This window comes from Hipposideros armiger, unplaced genomic scaffold (assembly GCF_001890085.2).
Source record: "Hipposideros armiger isolate ML-2016 unplaced genomic scaffold, ASM189008v1 scaffold_371, whole genome shotgun sequence".
Classification (NCBI taxonomy): domain Eukaryota; kingdom Metazoa; phylum Chordata; class Mammalia; order Chiroptera; family Hipposideridae; genus Hipposideros; species Hipposideros armiger.
Window position 1 is genome coordinate 141,440 of NW_017731721.1, and position 25,956 is coordinate 167,395.

The window sequence follows — 25,956 nt, forward strand, 5'->3', positions numbered from 1 at the left end:
GGTGACTGATCTGCCTCGCCCGGGAAGAGCGCAATGATGGTGCCAACTTGGGCCAGTAAAGCAACGTCCTCCACAACTAGACTGAACAACAACAAAATGACAGCAACTTGTCTGTTCCCCTTCCCCCAAATCCCCAGTGCTGTTCCCATCCCCCCAATTCCCCAGTAAAAATCTTTTAAAAAAAAATTGCTAAGAAGTTAAATCTTATGTTAGATGTTCTTATCACAAAATAACTAATAGTAACAATAAAAAGAATGGGACAAAATCTTTGGAAGTGATGGATATGTTTATGGCATAGATTATGGTGATGGTTTCACAGGCGTGTACTTATTTCCAAACTCATTAAGTCATATATATTAAATAGGTACTTTTTATCTGTCAGTTATACAACAGTTTTTTTCAATATTGGGAAGCACATAAAAGCTGTAGAGGGAACAGAGAACCAAACCTGGCAGATAGTAATCAGAAACAATGTTCAGAATCATGGCACAGAACTGCTTAGGCATAGATACTACTGCATTCAATGCTGTGGTGGGCACTCCTGGCACCAAGGACGCTGGGCCCTAGATACTGCTACCAGATACAAGTGCATCTTCACTGATGCTACTTCCCATCAGCAGAAAAAGGCTTTACATGTCCTTGCTTCTTTGCAACCTCATCTTTGACTCAAAATCTGGAACAAATGTATTTGCCTGGCCTAGCCAAAACTCTTTGCCAATGCCCTAGCTGCAAGAGGGGCTGAGTATCTTAGTCTGTTTGGGCTGCTATAACAAATACCATAGACTGGGAGGCTTATAAACAACAGAAATTTATTTCTCACAGTTCTGGAGGCTGAAGTCCAAGATCAGGGTGCCAGCATGGTTAGGTGAGGACCCTCTACCAGGTCACAGACTTCTCTTTATGGCGGAAGGGGCAAGGGAGTGCTCTCAGGCCTCTTTCATAAGGGCACTAATCCCATTCATGAGGGCTCTGCCTTCACGACTTAATCACCTCCCAAAGGTCCCACCTCCAAACACCATCACCTTGGTCATTAAGTTTTCAACATATGGATTTTGGGGAGGACACATTCAGACCATAGCACTGGGTAAGGAAGATCTGGTCTTTTCAGCCTAGTGATATACAGGTTTTGCCTGAGGGGATCCCCAAACCCTCATAAGAATACTAGGTCCACACTACACTGCTTTGCCCTACCCCACCCTACCCTACCCTACTCTAAACTAGCCCCATCCCCTGTCCCTCTTCACTTTACCCAGCACTCATCAGGCTCCAAATCAATAGCAAGCTCTGAGGCCTCTCTAATGCTTCTAACACTTGCTATCTTGCTGCCTGGAATGCTCTTCCTGATACTACCATGTCCTATGAACTCTTTCTTATCCTCCAAGACTTAGCTCAAACATAACTTCCCCTATTAGACCAATCAAAGCTCTGCAAATATGCCAATCCCAGGAAAGGAGTGTCCAACCAGATAAGAGGCCTTTTCCACCTGCACTCATCCTGAGTATCTGTCAATATCTTGATTCCAGTAGGCCACACAAAATCCAGAGTCAGGGAGGAGCAAGAGAGTGGTGAAGGAGGTCTCATCATCACTGGGTTCTTCCTCCCTCCCTCCCGTCACAGGCTTTGTGATTTGACTCCTGAGATCCCAAGAGTCGAGAAACAGATGTGAATGACTAGGAGAGATCCCATTATGTGCCTGGTTAACAAGGAGACTAGAGACTCACAGGATCAAATAGCCCCATTTGCCAAGTACTTAGAGCAAATCTGCTCTCATTTCAGACCAGAAGGAACTGGGGCCCACCAGGCTTCCCCTGATTACCTCAGAAGATGGGAATTATTCCGTGCACCAAAATAGCCACAGGAGGTACCATGAAGCTGTACGGAAGGTGTTGTTAAAGACATGTAAGTATCTTGGAGTAGGCACCATGCTAGGGGCAAAGTAGATATGTCTGAGTTCCTAAAGAATGACTGGGTTGAGGTTATATGACTGGGACATGGTTATAGGGCAGGGGGAAAAAAAAAGCCAAGAAGAGACCGAGAAGACAAGGGACAAAGTAGATCTGGATGGTGGAGCGAGCAAGATAAAGTAAAAATTGAATCAGACATGGAAGCAGATCAGGGTTGAGTCCTAGTTCTGCCTCTTTTAAATGTCTCACATTGAGTGGTCACTTACCTTTATTAACCTGCTTCCTCATTCATTAAAAAACAAAACAAGAAACAGAAAATGCCTGCTCTACCAATCTTGCAGAATTGGCTGTGAGGATCAAACCAAAAATGAGACAATTTAGGAAAGTACTGGTGTATTATTCTGTGCTATGCCTATGAGGAGTTTACGGTAAGACTGAGCACTCACTTTGGAATTTGAACTGAGGTTAAACTCCAAACAAATTGTGTGACCTTGGGCAAGTTCCTTTAACCACTTAACCTCTCTGAACCATCTGAAAATGGAAATAATACTCTAGCATTGTGTGAAACTTAGAGGAAAAAGTACAGTTTAAAAAGCATCTAAGACAAACTACAAATACATACAATAACTTGTAGGGATTTCCAGGGAATTATGCTATATAAAGAAAGCCAATCCCCAAAAGATCACATACTCTATGATGCTGTTTATATAACATTCTTAAAATGACACAATTATAGAAAACAGATTGATTACCAAGGGTGGGGTGGGGGCTCAGGGTGTGGCTATAAAAGGGCAACTCCAGGATCCTGTAGTGATGAAACTGTTCTAAATCAATATGTTAATATCATGGTTGTAATTGTTGTGATGTGGGATGTAGTTTTGCAAGATGTTACCATTTGGGGGGACATGGGTGAAGGGTACGCAGAACCTCTGTGTATCATTTCTTACGACTGTATGGAAATCTATAATTATCTCAAAATTAAAGTTTAATTTAAAAAACTAAAATGCTTTCAGAAACTAAAAAGACATGCATGAAGGAGTATCTAAGAGTTATCTCTAATAGTAAAACTTTTTAAAAGATTGTCAATTAATAGGAAAACAACTAAGTCAAAATGTAACATCTACTCAATGGTATATTACAGATTTTTTTTTTTAATAATGATTACAAAGACTATGTAACCAGACTATTAGGCTATAATTCTAAGTTTTCAAAATCTACAAGTTTTATACACTGTTATAATTAGATTTATCCAAATAAATAGAGTGAAAATACGAAAAAAAAAATTTTTAAATAGGTCTGACATTATTTCAAAATTTTAAGAACACCTAATACATTTAGAACATGATTGGCATTTGATAAATGAGATCTATGAGCAGTATGTAAACATGAGCTAATAGCATTGCTAAATTTCAGGAATTACCTGGTATGAACAAAGGAAGGAATTACTTCAGAGAAGAAGGAAGGGAATGAGGATGGTTAAGCCTGGAGAAAAAAAAATGAACCTGTGGACCTATCTTGGACCTTTCCCAAGCGGGTTGACCACTTGTTTTTCCACTGTCCTAGCACTTGGGGAAAGCTCTCTTAGAGATGGGCTTAGTAGCAGCAGGAAGAACTAAGACTGATTCAGCTGACCATGAAGGGTGTGAAATGCTGGAATCCGGAAGTAAAGCTGGGTGTGGTGACCAAATTCCCAGGACTTCTCAGCACCTGGTCAGGCCCAGTTGCTAGGTTGGGTTTGTGGTGCCCTGAGGCATAAAAGGGAGCAGAGGACTCAAAGAAATTGGATAACCTGCCCTTCCCCAAACCATTCAGTCCCCAACCAGGTCTTCAGAGTCCCCTTGACTGATGCTCAGAACTTCAGCTTCTGGAGGTCCCACAATCCAGGAGCACGCCCAGAGGAAGCCATGCCATGGATCCGGAGCCCTCGCCACTGCCTCATTAGAAGTCCAATGACCAGGTGAGACTGGGAGGAGTGAGGTGGGGAGACCAAGGGAAGTACCCCCCTCACTTAAACCCTTAGAGAGTATTTCACTCTACTCAAGACTTAGGGAACGGAAGAGGTGGTTTTGGTCTTACCAGCGGAAGCTGGCCCCGGAATCTGGGCAGTGGTGGCATCAAAGGAGTTAAAGATGTGTCTGTGTTTGTGTTTCGCCTTATGGACATGACTTCTGAGCAGCACAAATGTCTACTGCATTCCTGTGGGAGTCCTATGCTCCCCTCGCTGCTGCCTCCACCCCGTCTAGCCACCATCCATTGGCAGCAGCCCTACTTCTCATCACTACCCCTGCCCATTCTTCCCAGAGGCAGTCTTGGGAGCTACGTGTAAGGACCCCCACCACCACTACCCCGCCACACACACACACACACACACACACACACACACATTCCAGCCTGGCCTGGCTGAATCTGAGACACTCTTTTCCAGGTTTATGGATCACTCTATTCTCAATGACAGAAACTTCAGTCTGTATTGAGCAGGATATGTTTGCATAATGACAAGATGGACTATGGAAGAAGGGCAAAGAAGGGGAAAGAGGAAGAAGGCATCCTGGTTCTGATGGCTGACTAACAGGAGGAGGGGATCAAGAAAGCAAAGTAAACAGATTGCACTAGAAGTCACTTGTATGCACTGAAAGGAGGGGGAGGGAAATTATCCCAATGCCCAGATTCCTATGAGATCAGATATGTGAGAGAGTCGTGAAGGAGCCAGAACTTGGTGTTTGGTTTGGGAGGGGCCAGGGCAGTGGAAAGACCACCACAGGGAGGCCTGATCTCATATGAGGAAGGGGTTAGGGTAACATATCTGGAAGGACACACTGGTCTTCATGATGCTGAAGGGCCTAGAGTAGTCGTGCTGTCTGAAGACAATTGCAGCTTCACCTTGGCAGGGAGAAAACCAGAGGAAGCCCTCTGACCACAGACGAGAGGTCCACAGAGCCCTCGGGCAGGAAGCTGCCTCCTACTCCAGGCTCTGCCACTTCCAACCCAACCCGGAGCCCAGAACAGCTGCAGAGAACAGGGAATTTTTTTACAAAGAGTTTGATTTTTATTGATATTTAAATATATTAAATATTTCACTGAAATACATGGTACATCACCCTGCCCCCCTCCCAACAGTGGTTACATTATAAAACCATGGCCCTCCCATCCACTGACTCCCCCACCAACTGGTGAGGAAAGGGGCGATGGTAGCCCAGGGGAAGAGCATGGCTGGCACTGTGGTATGGGGAGCCAGGGTCTGGACAGGCCCTTGCCACCTGGCAAAAAGCAGAGACAGGTCCCCCAAGAATGAGGTCTTCTCACTCTGGTCTCCTTATACCCTCACCCCAACTCCATGGCTCCAAGCAGTCCCTTCCTATCCAGGGATATGGCTGAGGGAAGAGGAGCTGATTTTCTGTCTGGACCCATTAAGTGTTTTGCCCTCCTCCCGCCTTGGCTCATGAAATGCCTAATGGCCTATTGGGTTGATGCATAAAGATCCTGCAAGGCAGGCAGTTCAAACCAGGAGCTGGAGTCAGGAAGGGCACGAGGAAGGGCAAGAGTACCACTTGCCCCTTCTACTCCCAAACCCAGCCACTCTGGGACCCTCTCTCCTTTGCCTCTCTAATCGCCTCCGAGACAAAGCAATCTTCAAGCAAAATTCAAGCTCATGCCTTTGACTTAATTAGGTACAGATGGAGAAACCAAGACACCACTAATACAGGCCAGAGGCAAGGAGGCTAGAGGGAAAGGGATAAAAGGAAGGCAGGAATAGGAGGGGAAGCTAGACTCCAGCCTCCTAACCCTTCTGCCAGCCCTTGCAGGCTTCACAGGGGTTGGGGGGCCAGGAACATGCTCGACTCAGGCTGAAGGCTGGGGAAGGCCAAGTTTCAGGTTCCCCGGCCCCATCCCCTAGTACCAGTATCTGGGTCCCCATGCTACCCCAGTCCCAAAGCATACTACGTCCCAGGACACAAGCTGGGGAACCCAGGAAATTCCTGAGCCTCTGCCCACGAAACCCCAGACAGTTCGGGCTTGGTCCCTGCTCCAGGCAAGGACAGTCATGCTGCACATGTGGCCCCCAAATGGCACTTAGGGATTTGGCACAAAAAGGACTCCTCTCCCCAGGACACCCCCTCCTCTTGCTCCCACACCCCCATCCCACTCCTGTGCAACCTGGGCATCTCTCTCCATCCCTTGGAACTGGAAACCCTGCCTTATTCCCAGAAGATAGAGGCCCACAGGAGAGAGGCAGCCCGGGGTGGGGAGCTGGGGAGCAGGAGCACAAGGACACACACAGCCCTGGAAAACAGACACGCACACAAAGACCAACATGCATGCACATTACACAGACACACAGGTCCTCCCCAGTGCCAGGGGCTTGGGAGGACAGGTTTGGATCAGGGTCATCTTCCTTCATGCCCTGGCCCTTTTCCAATTTGGCAACAGAAGGGGTAGAGATGCTGTGTGCCCCCTTGCCAGCAGACAACAAGAGAGCACTGGGGCAGAATGACCTGATCCTGACTGTTGGGGCTCTCAGATCAAAGTCTGGCCTCACCCCACTCCCTGGCCAGCCTACTCTCTTTGGCACGTGCAGGTGGACTTCCAGCTCCTGGTCTGACATCCCCACACAAATGCTTGCTCTCTGGCTGGGCATTTTCACAGTACCAATGAGGCCACACACCCCTTTCCCTGGAGCTTTGCAGGAACTGGGGCTAAATCTCAGCTGACAGAAGTCCCTTTGTTCCCCTTTGGGGACAGATCATGGGACTAGGATTTGGCAAATGGAAACATTACCCTGAAATATGGACTTAGCTGGGTCCCCAGAGCATCTCCCTCCTCTGCCCTGTGCCTAGGAGGGAGACCTGGCTCGGGAAGGGGGGTTTCCCAGGACCGTGCTGGGGTTGCAGGCATAGGGAAGGCAAGCATGGAATAGGCACTCCTCATGCCTGCCCAGTCTTTGTACAAAATATTCCCAGAAAAAAGGGAAGAAGGGCCCAGCCCTGAGCCTCTTGCCCAGACAGGGAAAGGGTAGGCATGGCAAGCTGCCATTTTCATCCCTCAGGCAGAAGGACTTCCACTGCCTCTGCTGCTGCCCTCTCCCCTTCCTCCAAAAGCTGGAAGAAAGGAGAGGGAACAGGTCTGCCCCAATTTAAAAAGAAAGTCACTTGCAAAATCCTCTTGGTATCCCCTTGTTCTCCAGCCTGAGGGCAGATGAACGTGGTCCAAGCCCAGCCTGCTGGGGTGTTCCCTTTTGTGGTCAGCAGGGTCTGGAGGCTCAGTGCCCCCTGTCACAGCTCCATCCAGGGAGCGCAGAGTCCACTCAAATGCCCACCTTGGTCCCTTCAGCTGAATTTGTAGCTGGGCCCTGCTAACTGCTGGGGCCCCCATTGAGGAAGTAGGTGGTCATCTCCCCCTTGCCTTTCACCTTGACCACCCCTCGACACTCCAGCTGGTAGCCCTTGGCAGCTAGAACCTGGTACAAGTCCGTGGTTACCTGGGGGGTGGGAGGGGAGACTGCTTAGCCTGGGATCCTTCCTGTTACATTTGCAGAGGCCCAGAGGTCCTCTCATCACTCTAACTGCCCTCCCCCAACCCCCACCCCATCAACCACAGCACACTGCCACCCTACCCAACCTAGCGAGTGCAGAGAGGGACCTCCCAGCCTCTGCTCGTGTTCCCCTCACCTGGATTCGGTCAGGGACCCCCGTGCTGTCCATACGGCTAGAGACATTCACTGTGTTCCCCCAGATGTCATACTGTGGCTTCCGAGCCCCTATGACGCCTGCCACGACTGGGCCCATGTTCAGTCCTGGGGTGGGGAGAGCAGCAAGACACTGAGACAACTGGCTATTCCAAGGTCAGCCCGGGAGGTCATCCCACCTTTAGAAGGACCCAGGGAAGAAAGTGGCAAAGGGACAAGTGTCCTGGTTGTCAAGAATGGAAGATCTGGGCCTGTCAGCAGAGATGCTCCCCCAAGTCAAGACGGCTATACTGTAACAGCAGCTCATCTACAGAAGGTACACTGTGCCAAGCTCTCCCGATACGCATTTTCATCAGTATTTCATCCTCTCTACAGCCCTAAAAGGGTAGGTATCATTATCCCCATTTTACAGATAAGGCAAGTGAAGGTTATGAAGTTAGGTGACTTGCTAACTAAGGCAGTAAGTGGAATATCCAGAATTCAAACCAGTCTGACTCCAGAACCCATGTTATTAACCACTCCCATCCTCAGTACATCTGAGAGGAAGTGCCTCTTATCAGACTGGCCGTAGATAAGGGCTCAGGTACTGGAGTTTACATAAACCTGGTTTTGAATCCCAGTTCAGCCACTTACTTACTAGTTGTTTGACCTTGGCAGAGTTATTTAATCTCTCTGAGAGTCAGTCTCTTATTCTGTGAAAGGGGATAATAACGTGAGGATTAAAACGTGCTCACAAATGTCTAAGACAGTGCCTAGCACATAGCTGGCCCTCAGTAAATGATCTGGCTTTCATAATAAGACAGCATAGGAGGAGGGAGAAAAGGAAACCCCACGTGAGTCCTGACGGGGAATGTGTGATGCCATCCTGCCTGCTCCCTCAGCTTCCCCCAGAGACAGCCCCGAGAAAACCCGCCAGGCAGCCAGGCCCTCTCACCGATCTTCATCTGGAAATTGTTGAAGGAGTGCTCATTGATGTGCTTCATCTGCTCCATGAGGCGCATGGCATAGTCCGCGAGGGCGGTGATATGGGAGCGGCCCGCCTGATCATAGGTGCTGGCATTCAGGCCGGAGGCAGCCATGTAGGTGCTACCAATCGTCTTGATCTTCTCCAGCTGCCGGAACCGCTCCTCACTAATGATCTGGACAACAGACGGACCCGGTTGTCAAGGCAAAGAGGCCAAACCCAACCCTGGCCCAGTCCTCATTTCTTGCCATGCCTTGGCCCCCCTTCCCCACCTATCGCAACAGCTCCCCTTCTTTTAGTGAGAGAGCCCCACTTCCAGCTGCTGCTCTCAGTGCAAGACCGAAAAGCCAGGAAAACAGGTCTCCCTCACCAGGCAGCTGTCAGAACCCAGGCCAGGGCTTGAGCACAGAGCTTCAAGTCAACGCAATAGCTCACTCACAGAACACAGAAACCAGAGACGCAGAAGGGGTAGCAGGCACCAATTACTCCAGCCCTCACCTTTTGGGAAAGTCCCAGAGGGAGAAAGGGCCCCCCTCCAGAACAGTGAACAGCTTATTCCTGTCCTGGGCCTTCAGGACACTTCCTCACACTTGGCTTCCATTTCCTCTATTCGAGGGACCATCTTGCTTACTTGGCCTCATGGGGCTCTGTCCACAGTTTACTGCCTTCTTCTTCAATGACATCCACCTGGTGCCTGTCCTGTTCCCTCCAGATCCTCTTGTTCTCCTTAGCTCCCCAACAGTGATGACCCTGCCCCACTGGGCTCACCTCCTTGCTACCTCTAACACCTTCATGGGTCCCTAGTCTGCCTCCACTGTACCTACCCTTACCCCTGCCCCTGACATCTCTGGGTCCCATCAAATCTCTCTCCCTTCTCCCAGTACCTCCCAGCCCCTCCAATCCTGGGCCTTTTCAGCCAAAGTTCTCCCCACTCTCTGCCAGCACCAGTCAACTGGACAAGTACCTCATCAAAGTCAGCGATGATCTCATTGAGCAGCCGCAGGCACTCGACACCCTCATTGTTGGCCTCCAGCTCCACGTAGAACTCTGAGAAGTTGGCAATGGAGGCAAACATGACAGCCACACACTCACACGACTGATAGTAGAGCTCATCATTCCGGCGCTCCCGGGCCAGGAAGTGAGCGGCCACATCCTTGGGCAGAATGTTATGCAGCAGCCGCCGGTTGTACGCCTGGAGCTCCTCCATCTCTTCCTTCTCCCCTGTTGCCTGTGGACACCACACCCATCACCCATTGCCCAACATTCACAAGGCGTGGGTGCAGCGGCCAACACCTGGAGATGGGCATCAGAGGGAACCACGTGGAAGAAGAAAGGCATGGAGAGATGAGGCCTAAAGAACAGGCAAAGGGGTGACGGGGACGGGGACAGGGGATGGACACAGACAGCATGGAGCCAGGGTGGGCCTGAGCCTTGGCTAGCTAACCAGGATGTATTTCTGGCTTGGCCTGGGCTCTGCCCCCAAAATCCTCCCCTTCCCCTGCCCCCCCAGTCACCTGCAGTTTCCAGAGGAAGTCCAAGCGGGCAGTCGATTCCACCTGCTGAGCATGCAGATATAGCGCCAGTGCAAACACCAGCAGAATCACGGGGGTCATATATTTGAGTGCCACCCTCTCTGTAGCTGAGCTGAGGGTAAGCAGAGGCATGCTCAGTGTCTGAAGGAGGCATCTGGCAGCCGTACCCTTCACTGCCTCAGAGCCCTCACTCACCAGGCCAGCCCATCGAAGGTCTTATTGGAAGAAGCCCTGGCAGGAAGACACAAGAGACAAAGTCATCGGTTCTTCCTGGGTTGCTGAGTGGGGGCATGGGAGGGGAGACAGAAACTGCATTTACTGAGCACATACTGTACATCAGACATTGGGCCAGTGCTTTTGCTTATATTAACTCATTAAAAGCAGAAACATCACTCCTGACTCCTCTACTTACCAGCTATGTGACCTGGAACAAGTTGTTTAACTCTCCAAACCTCAGTTTCCTCATCAACACAAGAGGGATCAGATCTAAATGATGCATGCAGAGGCACTGCACAGTGCCTGGCCTGTGGTAAGCCTTCAACAAATGCTACCTACTATTATCTTTACAACTACCCTGTGATATCCGTGGCATTGTGATTTTACAGATGAGGGAACTGAGGCTCAGAGACGTTAACTCACCTGTCCAAGGTCACGTAGCTAATGAGTGGCAGACCAGGGATTCAAACCCAGGGGACTCCAGAGGTTTTTTTCAACTACACCAAGCTATGGCCACCCAAGGGTGGGATTTACAGAGGAAAAGCCAGTGTGGTTTCCTAGGCAAAGCCCTCAAGCAAGAGTCAGAAGTTTGGTTCCTAGTCAGGTCTCTGCCACCAAGCAGCTGTGTGAAACTACAAGGGTGGATATGAAAGCACCATGCAAATTTAAGAGGGATTTTTTTTTTTTTAACGTCTAGACTAAAAAGGACACAGGAATTTCCCAGGACTGGAATTTCCTTGGGGGTGACCATTTGGTGTCATATGCCAGGAGTTCCTCCACTGCCTCCTTCTCCCCTGCCCCACAAGTGGGGGATGAGTAGTGATATTCCAAGGGTACGAGGGGCCTGGACACCAGAGAGGCTCACAATGACCCAGCAGGGTCAGGGAGGCTTCTGGGGAGGTGAAAGAAACCAAGGATAAACTCACAAGCCATGGACGCCAAGCAGCAGGTCATAGTTGTCAAAAATGGTGGCTGGGGGACCCAACAAAAGCAGCACCAAATAGATGAGCCCCAGGACAAAGATCATGGCCAACTTCCCGATGCTACTGATGTGCAGGAAGACAGAGCTGGCCAACAGACTCAGCAGCATGTTCCCGACGAAGTACTAAAGGCAATGGCAGAGGCAGTGTTGGGGGAAGGCAGAGGCCAAGGCACCCCCATGCAGAGAGAGCCCTGTACTCCTCTGCCTCACCTAAGCTCCCCTACACAACCTCAAACCTGAACCTCCTGCACCCTCTACAGACAGGCCCTACAGTGCACCAGGGCCCATGGCTGCTCCTAGGGTTGGCAACTCTGGTGAGATCCTGGGTCCCAAGTGCCCATCACCAGGCCTGGCACACAAGGGTCAATAAATGGTGTTGCTCAGGACGCCGCCCCGCCCCGCCCCACCCCACCTAAGCACTGCTTGGACACCTCAGGGAAGCTGCAGGTGGGTGCGGTGCCCTCACACAGGGGAGAATCCAGGCCCAGAGAGTAATTGAGCTGCTGCAGGTGGCATGCGGTGATGTTGGTACGTGTTAAATTCAGCATCCGGGCTGCACAGGTCCATATGGGGGTGTGATTACAAGTGAACTGCAAAAGTAGGAGAAGTACATCAGGGCAAACAAGGAGGGGAGGGGTTACAAGGGCCATATCCAGGTGCCTTATACCCCAGGGGCCCAAATTCTCACTGAGGGATGACAAGAGGTGGGGAGAGCAAGGAAGAGGGGGGACCAGAGTTGACCTCGCCCCCTCCTTTGGGAGAATGGGCTCCCTGAGGGCAGCGAATGTGTCTCATTCATCACCCAGAGCAGAGCTTGACACACAGGAGGGTGAAGCTTTACCATGTTGGCGACGGCAGAGGTGAACACAAGCAGGACCGAAAAGATGCCAACCGCGGTGCTGTGTGCCCGAGAGCGCACAATGCTGCGTGACAGGCGTTGCAGGACCTTAGGGAACAGCTGCAAGTAGGCAAGAGATGAGAGTTGGAGGCCATGTCAGCGAGGGAGTAAGGCCCCCTGAGCATGGGGCCCAATGGGAGAGGCAGGGCCTTCTCCTCCCTCTCCCCACGTGACCACCCCGGCCCAGCCTGCCCTCCAGCACCAGCCCTGAAAGGCCCCCTACGCACAGAGCCACAGGAGTACACAGCGCAGGTCAGCACGGTGATCAGCAGCAGCAGGAAGATCACGACATAGATCCCAAGCATCAGCGTTGAGCTGGGGCAGAAGAGGGCCCAGGAAAACATTACTCTGGAAGATCTGCGTGTTCTTGTCCCACTCCCCAGGACAGGTGGGCAGGGGGTGCAGGCTCCAGGGACTGTAGGCTCAATTGGGTGTGTAGGAAAGTTCTGGGATGTGCTGGAGGGAAGCAAGTCTGAGTAAGGAGGGGCAGGGCTCTCACTGTGGGAAGATGAGGAGCTGGATGAAGCAGATGAAGCAGAAGACCAACAGGGCACAGGCCACGTAGGCTCCGAAGCGGGGGTCCACCTTCCGTGAGTACTGAAGGAGAGGAGGCTGAGCTGGCGCTGGGCTCTGCCCTGGGGAGGCAGCACACTACCAAGGGCCTCAAGGGGGAGAAGCGGTTGGCCCAATTGATAGGAATCCCCACCGTGCCCTGTGGTCACCTCCCCAGTCCCCAAAACCCTCTCCTGTTCCCTCACCGGTGCTCAGACTTCCTTGCCTGGGTCCCCCCTCCTCCCCCAGCCCTCCTTCTTCTGCCCCAGCACCCCCCAAACCTTCTTTTCAAGATCCTCTCTCTGGAAGGTGAGCAGGAACCGGCGCACGTGGTCCTTGCGCAGCTGATCGATGCTGCGAGCATCGATGGCACGGCCCAGGAACTCGTCTACCTCGTCCTCAGGGTTCAGGGCATCTTGTGCACCCCTGCTGAGGGCAGGAGACATGGCCTCACCAGGGGCACGAGGATGGCCATGTGAGAGGCAATGAGAAGGGAGAGGCAAGGGCAGCAGCGAGGGGGGGGTGAGTGGGTGTGCGGCACCTGCTCCCACAGGACACGAAGGTCCAGGAGAGAGGGGGACCTCCACTCCCACAACCACGTCCCAGGGGCAACGCCTTCCCCCCTCCTCCTTCCTCCTCAGTAGCTGACTTACTTATCTTTGCTGGAATCATCAATGCCCTGGAGAAAGGGAGAGTGTGCGAGTGAGGTGAAGGTCATCTGCCCCACTTCCCCATCCCCAACAACGTGCTGAGGGTTCCCCCTATATACTTTGGGGGGCTTGGGATCCCTGGTATGAAATCATCCCTCCTACCCCCAATAACAGAAATTATACATCGAGAGGGCAGCCATAACAAGGTAGGCAGAAGAGGGCAGGGAGACCGAGTGTTGAGGGAGACCAGGAAGTGAGGCCCAGGTCCCGGGGTCTCACCATCTGGCGGAAAGCCTTGGAGTCCTTGGTCCGGGAGAAGGCACGGTCGGGCACCCAGCGTGGCATCAGCCCTTCCATGGAGTTGGCCCGTGTCCGCTGCAGCTTGGCCAGCATGGCCTTCTCCTCTTTCTGTGGGGGCAGCACGGGTACAGGCTCAGGAAAGGGGCCCAGAGAAGGTCTCTGCCTGCGCCCCATTTGTCCTTCTCCCCACCTGTCCCTCCCTGGACCCGCCGCCCTGGCCTGACCCGTTTCTGGCTGGCACCCAGGATGAGGAAGGTCTCAATGTGCTGCTCCTTGAGGTATGTGTTGCGCTCACCGCCACGGCCCGGCTCCACCTCATAGTCCCCGTTCAGGTACTGCAGCGTGGCCCGAGTGATGTGTATGCGGCTGTGCCAGGACAGGAGGGTGAGACCTGGGCTCTCCCACCTTGCTCCCATCCTCACCACCTGTATTGTACCCCGCACTCACCCGGCCCGGCCCCCAGCCTCCATGTGGTTGGCCAGAGTCACGTCATTGGACCACACATCGAACTGCCATTTCCTCAGGCCAAGGACACCACAGTGCACGCGCCCACTGTGGATGCCCACGCGCATGTTCACGTTCACACCTGTCACCTCACGCACCAGCCTGGGAGGAGGCAGCTCTGGCTCAGCTCCTGGCAGGGTCTTCCCCACTCCCAGCCCAGGGCCCAGTCCTTCCACTCCCCTCAGAGCCACACGGGCAAGGGCAGACCCAGATGCAGCAGCATATTGGCTGGACATGGGCAGAAAACCGCCCGGGGCTCAAGGACAAATGTTTGAGAACTGTGTTCACCAGCGGGGGCTCAGCAGCATCTGTGGAACTGAGCTATGAGAGGAAGAATCACTGTTCTCCCTGCGGGCCTGCTCAGCTGGCATTCTCTCTAGCCCTTATCCCCCTCACCCTGGCTCTCCCCTGTCCCCACTGGCTGGAGTCTAAGGTGCACAGGGGTCTTTACACAGGCTAAAGAATGATCCATCCCCCTCCCCAGCGATGGATCTCAAAGATAGAGACTGAGGAAAAACCCTAAGGACATATCGAAGGGTAGGAGCAGTCTGAGGCACCCTCAGTTCCAGGAAGGCTGGGAGGTGGCACTGCTTACGAGATGGCCTCGATCATGTCCACCCCCATCTCCACACAGCAGTGGGCATGGTCTGCCCTGGCCTCCGGCAACCCTGACACACAGTAGTAACAGTCCCCTAAGATCTTGATCCTCAGGCAGTGATTCTCCTAAAGGGGAAAGAGTTGGGGAGAGTCACCTTTACTTTCTTGCCCACCCCGCCTGCTGGCCCACCACCCGCACTGCAGACACTATCTGCCCCCACACCCCCAGGCTGCTACCAGTGAGGCTGTGTGCTCTCACTACAGTCAGTCCTGTCCCCAAGCCCCAGCACCCTCACCGCAGCCAACTTGTCAAACCGGGCGAAGAGCTCGTTCAGGGTCATAACCAGCTCCTGTGCAGTGCACTGCGATGCCAGGCTGGTGAAACCTTCAATGTCCGCAAACAGGATGCTGTGGATGATAGAAGATGGAAGGACCACATGGCCCTCCGAGACTCCCAGATGCCCCACCCTTCCTGGCATCCTTCCACCCCACCCTACCTGACATTGTCATGCTTCTGGATGTAGATCTTGTGGAACATCATGTCTTCTTTCTTTGTGTTGATGTCTTCTTTCATCTCCATGGCAACATGCTGGGGCAACACGGACAGCAGCAGCCGCTCCTAGACCAGTGTGGTTTCTGGTTTCAACAGGGCACCGCTACCTTCTCGGCCTCATATTTAAAACCCTCCTGTTCCCTCCACATCCCCAGAGCCCTCCCACACTTCTCTAGAGACCTGAGCCTCCCCCATTACAGCCCTCCACAGATGGACATCCCATCCCTCTCTGACCACACCCCATTCAACCACCCCTCAGATGTGCTCTCATCTTCTCCTTCCCACTCTTGGACAGGTTAGGAACCCCAGTGTCACAGGGCCTCGGTGATATACAATCAGGGAACCATTCACACTTATTCCACGGAGTTGTATGAGACAGCGGATCCAACCTTCCATTTATTTGGGGTGAGGAGGGGGAAGGCCTCAGTCAGCGAGAGCAGCCCCACCTGCTGCCGATTCTCATGCTGCAGGTGCAGCCGCGCCTGGATGTAACCACGGGTCTCCTGAAAGGCCTGGCGCTGAGACACCTCAGCCGGGTAGTGTGTGCAGATGCCAATGACGTTGGTGCAGAGGAACAGCAGCATGTTGGCACCGAGCTGCAGGAGGTGGCAGAGGCAAATGGGTGACCACCCCCACCCCCCACGCACAGGCGTGACTAGCTAGGCTCCTATGCCCTGTCTGTCCCCCAGCTGCCCCCGCCCCTTCAATACATCTCCCCAACTCCCCACAGGACTCCAGCTCCCTTCCTGGATCACTCCATGGCTAGACATGAGATCTTTTCACAGCTCCTGGGAGCAGAAGCATTAAACAAGGTCAGGTAAGTCACGGGCCTGAGCCCAGAGCACTATGATTTCCTGCCAACAAACACCCTAAACAAAAGACAAATGCTGCTGCTTCTGCATGTGGGTCTCCTTACAGGACAATGCCCAGGAGACCTGAGCTCTACATCCTCCTGCGAGTGCCCAGGACAAGTCACCTCCTTTCTCTGGGCCTCTGTTTACTCATCTAGAACCTGGAAAGGGAGAATAAGAAGATCTCTAAGGTCCCTCCCTACCCTGATATAATACAATAATAATTACTATTATTACTGGAGATAATTTGTTTGCTACCTAGATTCTATAGGTGTCTTCTATACAGTAACAAATGTATTTCTTACAACTCTGTAAAACAGACAACACTATCTCATCTTAAAGGTGAGGGACTCAGGCCCAGAGAAGCTAAGTAACTTGCCCAAGACCACACTGCTGGAAGTGACTGGTGTGGGACTTGAGTCCAGGACAGTCAGACCTCAAAGCCTGTGTCCTAATCCTACTACACAGTACATTCCAGGTGTCCAAGGGTCCTACTCACTCCACTCACCCAGGCTCTTGAGGCCCAGCCTCAGAGCCCAAGCTTGGGAATCATCAGATCTACAGACACGAAGAACTTTTCCTAACGGATGGGGTGTCATCATGCCTGGCCACCCCCAACACTTGGCCCAGCCAGGCCCCACACCCCAGGACCCTGGTCCCAGGATGTTCAGCCCTCAATCATCATGAGTAGCACTGACTGGGGAGCAAGTCCAAGGAAAGCCGGTCTTCATGTTTCTGGAAATTCCGGGGTTAACCTGGCACTTGTGGCTCCACCCCAGAGTTGGCTAGGGCAGGGCTCTGGTTTTAAGAGAAGGGAGGGAAACAGCACCAACTGGAAGCCAGGAGTTCTGGGCTCTGCCTGGAAACAGAAGTAGTCCTGCAAACTTGGGCAGGTCACTTAATCTCTGGGACCGCAGTTTCACTCTTTTTGGGTAAGATGGAGGGGTGAGTCCAGCTAATCCCTAGGCCATTTCCAGCTGAGCCTCTAGAATTGGCCTCCCAGTCTCCCTTCCCAGTCCAGTTTACAAGTCTCCCCCTCCCAGCAGCAGGAGTGAAGAGGGGGGCATACTATCTCCCTCAGGGATTTCTAAGAATAGCCCCCAGTGGGGGAGAAAGCAAGGGGGGGCAAACCAGGCAACTTCCCTTCCTGGCCCCAGGAGTCCAAGAGGAAAATGTGAGTCATGGTAGAGGGAAGGGGAAGGGGGACGAGACACTAAAATAGATCTGTACACAGACCCCTATGGGACTATGAAAAAAATGGATGCCAGGGCACTGTAGGAGACTCTAGGCTGGGCCAGGGTCACCGGGTGAAACTCTCAGTGTGTCTGAATGAAGGGTCAGAGGAGACTCCAGGCTCCTTCCCATGAGCATGAGCAGGGGCTGCCCAAGAAGCCTACAAAGGAGGACACAGCTCCACCCCATTCAGAACCCATAGGGCAACTGGGCACAGGGAGTGATCCTCAGCTCAGAGGAAGGGCATGGAACTGGCACAGGGGCAGGGGAAACGTTCCCCACTGGCCCCAAGAATGTACCTGCCAGAATCCACTGGGTGAGGCTGCAACTGGGTGCCCCTAGGGAGGTGGGAGGCTGGCATAGCCTGTGCCTCCCCAGTCAGGCTCTGGGAATCATGCCAGCTGAGAGCAGGAACAGTCACTCACCCACCCCTAGCCAGCCAGAGAGGACGAGGCGAAAGGGAGGCACCACCTCCAAGCTCCTCCTTCCCCAGGAGGGCAGTCCAAGTTCAAAGCCCATCGTGATAGCTACCCCAACGGGAAGTAGGGGGCTAGCAAGGGCAGAACGACCCCTGGCCCTTTAAGAAGTTGGACAGTGCCCTACAGGCACATGCTCCACAAACAAAAGAACTATAAAGTTACTTTTAAAAGGGTACTTTCTGTTCCGGGAGCACAGGCTAGGCGGGGAAGGGCATCAGGCCAGAGCACCCAGCTTCTCACCCTGGGAGCCCCAGGCAACTTCCTCTTTGTGGGTTGGGGCCAGGTGGGCTATAGGCTCCAAGTCCTAGGCAAGGCAGAAGCTGGCTCCCTCAAACCTTGAGCAAGACAGAGGACAGCACCCTCTAAATCAGGGTGCCAATGGCAGGATCATGAGGTATGCTGGTTGGGGGACTGTGCTTACAGCAGCCCCTGAAGAATCAGCTAGTCAAGACACCCTGGTCTCTGCTCCCTGATCAGGGGGATGACGTGAGATGGCAGACTCTACAAGCTCATGTCTCTCTGAAAGGGATTTCTCGGATGCTCCTTCACTGGGTACCAACCCCTACAGCACCTACCCCCTTCACCCCGCACTTCCCTGCCCCAAGTGAGAAGGCTGCCCTATTGGTTCTACTCACTCTGGGAGAAGGCCGGGCCCTAACAGCAACATCATGAGATAGATACTATTTTTATCCCAGTTTTACAGACTGGGAAACTAAGGCTAGGAGAGGCAAGGTTAGTCGTCTAGGATCTCAGAGAAGAACTCAGCCCATTAAACAACTAGGTCCTCCTTCAGCCAAGCCTTTATTTCTTACTCAACACCATGCTCACGTCCAGCCCCACCTCACACACCACTCAGAACTCAAGGCAGCAGCCAGCCTGAGCAGAGAAACTTAAGGCAGGGCTGCCAGACCCCTGGTGCCCAGTGGGAGAGGGCAGGATGAGATCAGACCCTAACACCTCCCTCTGCTACAGTCCAACCTCATTCAAACCACTCCCAGCTCAGGAGAGAACTGACCCCACTTATCACCTCCCGGGCCCTGATCCAGGAGACAGGCAACTCCTCCCTTGCTAACTCCATCTAAAACACCTGCTTGATCCCTCCAGATCACTACGGATACTTTTCAAAGATGGTATGAGGGCCTGGGTCCCAGGTGTCAACTTGGGGCCAGACATGTCAAGGCCTGCATGTAGCCTACACTGCCCTCTGGGCCTATATTATGTCTCTACAGGCTACATGACACTATTTCAAGGGCCTCAGGCCAAACAGCTGTAGACTGTGGCCCACGGTGACAGAGTACAGGCTTGGGTCCTGGGGCCCTCCTTCCCCTCAACAGTGCCCTCTACCCCAGATTCCAAATGGAGGCCAACTCCTGACACGTGGCCTCCCATCACTTGCCTCTCCTCCCAGATATAGCCAGACATCCTTGTACCCAGTATCCACCCATGAGTCACCCACCCTCCATTACCAGACCCCTCTTCATTCCCAGCCTGTTGGCCCCATGCCTACCTCCCTGACCACCCACCTGCTTCCAGAGGAAGGCATCACCACGGTTGAGTTGCCAAGCCAAGATCAAATGCAGGGTGGAGAGGCCCAGGCCGCTGAAGACAGCTGCCCGCATGCGGATGGGTAGAAGCGTGTAGGTGATGTAGACAAAGAACACAGGGCACCAGAGGCCTACAGAGGGGCTGTGGGGATTGGCTGCCAGGGCGCCCCCAACCTGGACAGCTGCCAGGATGCCCAGCACCACGTAGCTCACCACCCACATGGAGTCCTGGCGGAAGCTGTGCCGGTTACACACCACCATGAGCACCACGAAGAGAAGGGCCGCACAGGCCAATAGGGCCATGTAGGCAGGCTGAGGGCGGGCAGGTGCGGCGTGGAAGGCCATCAGCACAGTGGTGAGCAGCACGAGCACAGCCATTAGCAGTGTCAGGCTGCTCTGGTTCATCTGGAAGAAGTACCGCTGGTACAGGCGCTCCAGCTTGGCCGAGCGAAACTGCTTTGACTGAAACACCTGCACCAGACGTCGCCAGCAGGATTGCCTGCTCCTGGGTGCCACATCGGGTGCCACCTCAGCTGCCCCAACTGCCGTCGTCTCAGCATCCTCGAAGCCCAGGGCCACGGCCCGCAGCCCCAGCTCTGCGCTCTTGCCCGGGCCACCCCTCCGGATGAAGGCCTCATCCTGCCAGGGGCACCGAGGTGGGGCTGCAGGGGTGGGGCTGGGTGGCTGTGCATCCTGAAGGCAGCTCATATAGCGGGGCGCACAGAAGCCACTGGTCCGAGTCCCGTGACGCAGGCGTTTCTGCCCATTACATTCACCCCAGGCTGTTTTCCGTTCATCCACTTTGGGGACCAGGAGGCCACTAAACCATGACATGCTGCCAGGAGAGAAGGAATGAGATGGCATTAATACCACCATCATGGCCTGCCACCACTAGTAGCTATCATTAAGTGAGCACTACCCATTGCCAAGCTCCAGGCACATAATCCTCATAAAATGACACTGAGGAAGATGATGGTATCCCCATTCAACAGTGTGGAAACTTAGACAGAGGGCCATGAGGTAACTTGCCCAAGATCAAACAGTGTGAGAACCAAGATGCTAACTCAGAACCGTCTGACTCCAAAGCAGTACACTTAAACATTCACCTCTTCCCTAAAAGGCACTGATTTCTTGGTAGTTACAAATTCAAGTGCCTGTGTTAATGAGCAAAAACACCCCTAGTTCAGAAGGGTGCACACCCTGAGCACAGGGGCAAGCATCACCCCACACCAGTAGACTGTTACCGGGGAGTCCCAGTGGAGCCTGATCTGATTTTTCAATAGAAGCTGGAAAAAAAAAATGTAGATTTTAATGAGATATCTCCTGATTTTTAAATGTTGGCAAGTAATTCACATTTTTCAACATTGCAAGCCAAATAAATCAAGTCTATGGAATGGATTCAGCCTGCAAGCTGCCAGTCGGTGACCTCTGTACAAAAGGGAATCTTTCCACATCCTTCCCCATCACACTCACACACTATGCACACTTCACCAAGCTAAATTCAGCCTCTCCCTCAGGTCACAGCTTACATGGAACTTCCTCAGGAAAGATGTCCCGGCTAAGTTTGGTCCCGTGTACTCTCCATACATTTCCTCCACAGTACTTATCACAATTATAATTAAATCATCTCTTGATTAATGCGTGTCTCTGCTCCTCTGACCATACATTTTGTAAGGGTGGGGATTATATCTACCAGGGGTGCCCAAAAAAATGCATACACATGACTTGTATTCGTCTTTTGTTGTCAGTATATATTGAGTATTACAATTTTAATACAGTTTTTTCCTTTCTTAAAATGTGTATACATATTTTTTGACACCCTCTGTATTTTGCTCCGCATTTTTATCCCAAGCACCAAGTGCTGAACTTGGCTTAGAGTAGGGACTCAATAAATTTACGTTGAAAAGGTAGAAAGCTCAAGGGCTTTGGTACAGAGTAGCTAACAAGAAACAATACCATAATGATGATCCTGTGCTTCTTCACTTTTCTCACTGCGCTCGGTCCTCTTAGCCTCTCTGCTGGTCCCCAGTACACTATGTACAGGCCAGCCTAAAACCTTGCTGCTTGCTGTTCCCTTTGCCTAGAACAAGAGCTACTCCAGGTCAAAGCTCGTCCCCTTATCGTGAGTTTTCCCTGACCACTCTATTAAAATAGCAACCCCCTTTCCTGGAGCTCCTATCTCACTCTCCAGCTTTATGCTTTATTTTTCTCCACAGCTCTTATCAGTAACTGCCATTCTATATGTTTTTCTTATGTGTTCATTGTCTGTCTCTCCTAACTGGAATGTCAACTTCATGAGGGCAAGGATTTGGGCCTGTATTACTCATTGTTAAATCTGCAACGCCCCGAGAGTCTAAATGCATGTTCACTGAGTGGACAAATGAATGTATAATACTCCTATGCACTTTCTCTGTGCTTTAAACTTTTTAAGGTCCTTTCACATGCCTAATTCCATCTGATCTTCACCAAAACCCTGTGAAGCTGGTCCAGTGGCCATCTGGGGCACAGGACAGATTTGACAGAAAGAAAAAAAAAAAAAAGAACAGAGGTCCACTGCAGTTTTATATAGCTGGCCCAAGTTACAGGGATCAGGAGTAACCAAGTCAGCCCCAGAGAGCTCAGGTCGCCTGGAGGGGAAGTATCTTGAACTGGGTGGAAGGACTCCATGATAATACCCTCAATGTGTCTCCCAGCTGAGCCCAACTCCAGAGGAGGTGAGGATGAGAGCACTGTCATCCGTGAGTGCCTGTGTCTACACCAGGGCCACACTCCTCCATGCCCACAGTGCACCCTGAGGGGCTCCTTGCACGTAAACCTGCAGAGCTAACAGCACTGACATTTGTACTCACCAGGGGACAAGAGGAGAGTACCTAGCACTTGCCCCAGGTGGCCACAGGACCAGCGGCTCAGCCAGACAAGCAGCACTCTGAGCAGACCCCCAAGTGACCAAGAAGCAGAAGGTAGGCTGTGCTCTCTCTGCACAGCAGAACTCCCCGCCCCCCAACTCCTGCCCCTGATTCACCCTCACCCAAGTTCTCTTGGCATCTCTTTTCCTATATTCCACAGAGCAGCACACCCTTCGGCCCCTTAACATCACCAACAGCACCATCTGGACAGACAGATCAGAAACCCAAGACTTTTAGTCAGACTGGCATTTGCAAAAGGTTACCAAAGAAAGCCTGCCTCTTCAAAATACTTCATTAAAAGCACGATCCTTGGAGAGAGACCAGGTATCAAACCTTATTGCAATTATTTGCTGGTTTCATGGCCTTGGACAAATTATTTAACCTCTCTGTATCAGCTTCTTCATCTGTAAAATGGGAATAATAACCACTGTGAGGAAAGACTCTAACAGTACCTGTCACATAGTGCGCAATACAATAGTTCTTCTCCCCACCCTACACCACTTTGAATCCAAAACTCTGCCAGTGTCAAAGAGATGCAAAGACAAGAAAGTCATGAACAATAGGCATCACCCCAGCCAGTCAGATGCCTGGTGCTATCGGTCCCTGCGTCCTCAGCTGTCAGTCCCCAGAGCTGCTAAAGACAGAGCCCAGAGTGAGCAGATTTCCCACCCCACCCCACCCCACGACATTTTGCCTCAGCCTCCTCCCACTCACCAGTCCCCTGACCTGTTCTTCCCCCATCACCACCACCAGTGGCCCAGACCTCTGTTCCCAAAGGACCTGTGTCTGGCCATGTTCCCAGGCCCCTGGAAGCACATCCTATCATCTGGCTCATACTCACAGAGGAAGGGGCAGACACTGTCCAAGGGAACGCATGACCCTCCCAAGAAGGCTCTGACTCCCACAAGAGGATCACTTCAGAGCTCTATAATTGTCCAACCAACTGCAACCATCCCACCCTGGGCTCCACTCCAGGCACTGCCCATCTTGGAGAACTCATTCCATGCCAGGCAGGGAACAGGGGAGGGCACTGTTCAAAGCCACAAAACTTCCCTATATGGTCCCCCCAACCCTCCTTGTCCAGGAACCCATCACTATGAACCACAGACCACCTCCCTCTTTCCAGAGACAGTCTCCTGAGCCTGTGCCTCTGACCTCCTCCTCCCCTGGCTCCCAATTTCTTTCCTCTCTACAGATCTGCTGCTCCAGGCACCACAGGCTCCCAACAGCAGGAGCCATATCCACTCAGCCTGGCAGACCAAGGCCCAGTGACTCCCAGACCTCCCTCCCAAGTTCTGATCCTCCAGCCTGAGACCCAGAGTCTGAAGCAGGCCAAGGCCCAGTCCCAAGAATGGCTCTGCCCGCTGCTTTGCCCCAACCCTCTTCCTAGCCACCTCCTGTTCATCCTCTCTCCAGGGCCCCTCTGCCCCTGCCCTCCTTGGCAAAAGAAGCCTCCAGGGAATTTAAACTGATTTCAGAAAGTTCATGGCAGAAGGCACTGCCCAAGCAGGGCCCTTCAGTGCCAGCACCGCCCACCATGCTGGGACGTGGGCCTCAATTCCAGGCCTTTCCAGATGTAGAGGAGCCTCCCCAGGGCCTGTATCTGGAAGCCCAGCGACCCGTCCTCTCTTCCCCAGCCTTTGGTCTCCCTAAAGATTGCAGAAGGCTCCCACCTCCACCCACAACTACACAAGTCCCACCTGGCAGCTCCACCTCGCAGGGGTACGCTGGTAAAAGGGGGGTATGGAGAAAGGGTCCCACCGCCTCATTCCACCTTTAGCTTTACAGGAAGGCCCCAGAGTCAGTTCTGAATAAAGTCTTTTCCCCGGGCCCACCCTGCAGCAGCCCTGACACCATTCCTTTCATTCCCAAGGTCTAGAGGGAGACGAGGGGGGATCCTGCAGGCAGAGGCACCCCTCTCTCCGCCTAGGCTGCCTCCTCCTCTCCGAAACACAACCACTCTACCCCAAACTTGGAGGCTCGCGCCACGGCCCCGCAGCAAAAACCTCTGAACATCGCCTCCCCCCGTGCACGCTTTTCCCACAGGTCCAAGCCAGCCGGGAATTTGCTCCGGGAGGAGGAAGGACGCGTGTGGCTGGGAGTGAGGGCAGGCAGCCTTGAGACCCCCATCACCTCCCCGACTGCCCTCTGCCAACCCCCAGGGCCCAGGGCTTCTTCCCCCAAACACTCTTGAGATTCCCCATCTCCGCTTCCTCGCCCCGCAAAGAAACTCTCGGAACCCGGCGGGAGACCTCCAGCCGCACGGAGCACCGAGCGCCCGCTTCCCTCCCCCACTCCCGGGTGCGTCTCACCTGCGGGCCAGGGCTGGCGCTTCCCCCGGACCCCCTCCCCGCCGCCCCCGCGGGCTCCGGCCAGCCGGCCGGCAGTCCCGCGGTCCTGCTCCGTGCCCGCGCGTCCCGGCCGTCCCTCCCGCCGTCCGCCGTCCGCCCGGCCCGCGCCCCCTCCCTGCTGTCCAGCGCAGCCGCCCTCTACCCCGGATCCAGAAGTCCCCTCCCCGCCAGCTCCCGGACTCCCCGCCTTAAAGGCACAAGCTCCTTTTGTCTGGGCACCCCTCCTCCTCCCCAGACTCCGGGCAGGGCGGCCCACTCCCCTTCCGAAGAACAGGGTAGGGGTGGGGGAGACTAAAGAAGGGGATCCTTCCCTCCGCGCGCCCCCTCCTCTCCTCCGGCCGCTCCCTCCCCCAGTCCTGGGAAAACAAGCGGCCACTGTTCTGGGATCAAGACCCCGGGGAGGGAAGGGGCCGTCCAGCCGGCTCCCGGTTCCCTCCACCCCCGGGCCGCATCCTCCAGCCTTCTCCTCCCACCCTCACTCCTGGGGTCTCGCAGCGCTCCAGCAAGCCCACCCTCGCGCAGCAATTACCCCCAGCCCCGCACACAGTTGGTCGGCTTCCTTCCTGTCTGGGACCCCCTGGGGCAGAACCCGGTGCCCACTCCTCACCCCTCTCTTCTTCCCTCCTCCCCAACCCCCCGCCCTGCCTGCCATGGCCCTGCTCCCTCCCGCGGGAACTCAGTTTAATAATTAATTAAAATTTCATTCCACAAGGCGCCAGGTGTGTGCGGCCTGTTTCCCCGCGCACCACTTTTTTTCCTCCTCCCCCAACTCTCTGGGGCACAGTGCGGCCGCTAAGCGAACCTACTGCACCCAGAGCTCAGAAGGGGAACTGAAGAAGTGGCACTATTCAAGATGCCGCAGCCCCACTCTCTCTGGGGAGCCCCTCCCCCGCACCTGCCAACATGCACAATCCCTCCCTCAGCACCTTTTACCTAAAGGGTTGTGCTTCTCTGCCGAGGTGGGGGTGGTGGTGGAGGGAGGGTGCATTTCTAGGCACACGAACTGAGAAATTGTTTGGGACTTTTATTTATTTCCCACGTTTTCAATCACGGAGCAGCAGCCAAAGTTACCTGGGTGATGGGAAAATAACGTGGAAGCGCTTTAACCCTTTGAGTGTTAGAAAGATGGTGTAGCCAGAAAGTGGGAGAGAGTTAATCCCCACGATATAGGTGAGTCTGACGTTAGCGGAGGTGCCATTCATTCCTCCAGAGCTGGGAAGAGGCCAACTCAACCAGTTCCTTCTCTCTTGGTAGCCC

At 53.3% G+C, this 25,956-nt stretch overlaps 2 protein-coding genes across 9 annotated transcripts in view; one reads left to right on the top strand and one right to left on the bottom strand.

Annotated features, from left to right (window-relative positions):
- Nucleotides 1–5,582, top strand: part of SPMIP11 (sperm microtubule inner protein 11) — a 23,110-nt gene extending 17,528 nt beyond the window's left edge. Inside the window, exons 2-4 of the mRNA XM_019662268.1 lie at nucleotides 1,777–1,899; nucleotides 3,717–3,861; nucleotides 4,330–5,582. Of these exons, the coding sequence (XP_019517813.1) occupies nucleotides 1,777–1,899; nucleotides 3,717–3,861; nucleotides 4,330–4,378 (317 nt within the window). The 3' untranslated portion in view covers nucleotides 4,379–5,582. The remainder of the gene's footprint in view (nucleotides 1–1,776; nucleotides 1,900–3,716; nucleotides 3,862–4,329) is intronic.
- ADCY6 (adenylate cyclase 6) lies at nucleotides 4,928–25,246 on the bottom strand. Of its 8 annotated transcripts, none has more exons than XM_019662266.1 (22): nucleotides 25,229–25,246; nucleotides 19,422–20,277; nucleotides 15,782–15,931; nucleotides 15,280–15,401; nucleotides 15,079–15,190; nucleotides 14,781–14,908; nucleotides 14,129–14,287; nucleotides 13,906–14,047; nucleotides 13,661–13,789; nucleotides 13,385–13,410; nucleotides 13,013–13,160; nucleotides 12,679–12,776; nucleotides 12,407–12,494; nucleotides 12,123–12,239; nucleotides 11,713–11,871; nucleotides 11,226–11,404; nucleotides 10,279–10,314; nucleotides 10,066–10,195; nucleotides 9,516–9,779; nucleotides 8,522–8,726; nucleotides 7,571–7,695; nucleotides 4,928–7,380 (listed from the first exon to the last, which is right to left on the bottom strand). In XM_019662266.1, exons 2-22 carry the CDS (start codon nucleotides 20,274–20,276, stop codon nucleotides 7,255–7,257), a joined length of 3,498 nt encoding a protein of 1,165 aa, XP_019517811.1. In that variant the 5' UTR covers nucleotide 20,277; nucleotides 25,229–25,246; the 3' UTR covers nucleotides 4,928–7,254. The 8 variants fall into 8 exon arrangements, with proteins under 8 accessions (XP_019517811.1, XP_019517808.1, XP_019517807.1 ...); XM_019662263.1 differs by lacking the exon at nucleotides 25,229–25,246 and adding an exon at nucleotides 24,661–24,782; XM_019662262.1 differs by lacking the exon at nucleotides 25,229–25,246 and adding an exon at nucleotides 23,190–24,629.
- Between the last annotated feature and the right edge of the window lie 710 nt (nucleotides 25,247–25,956).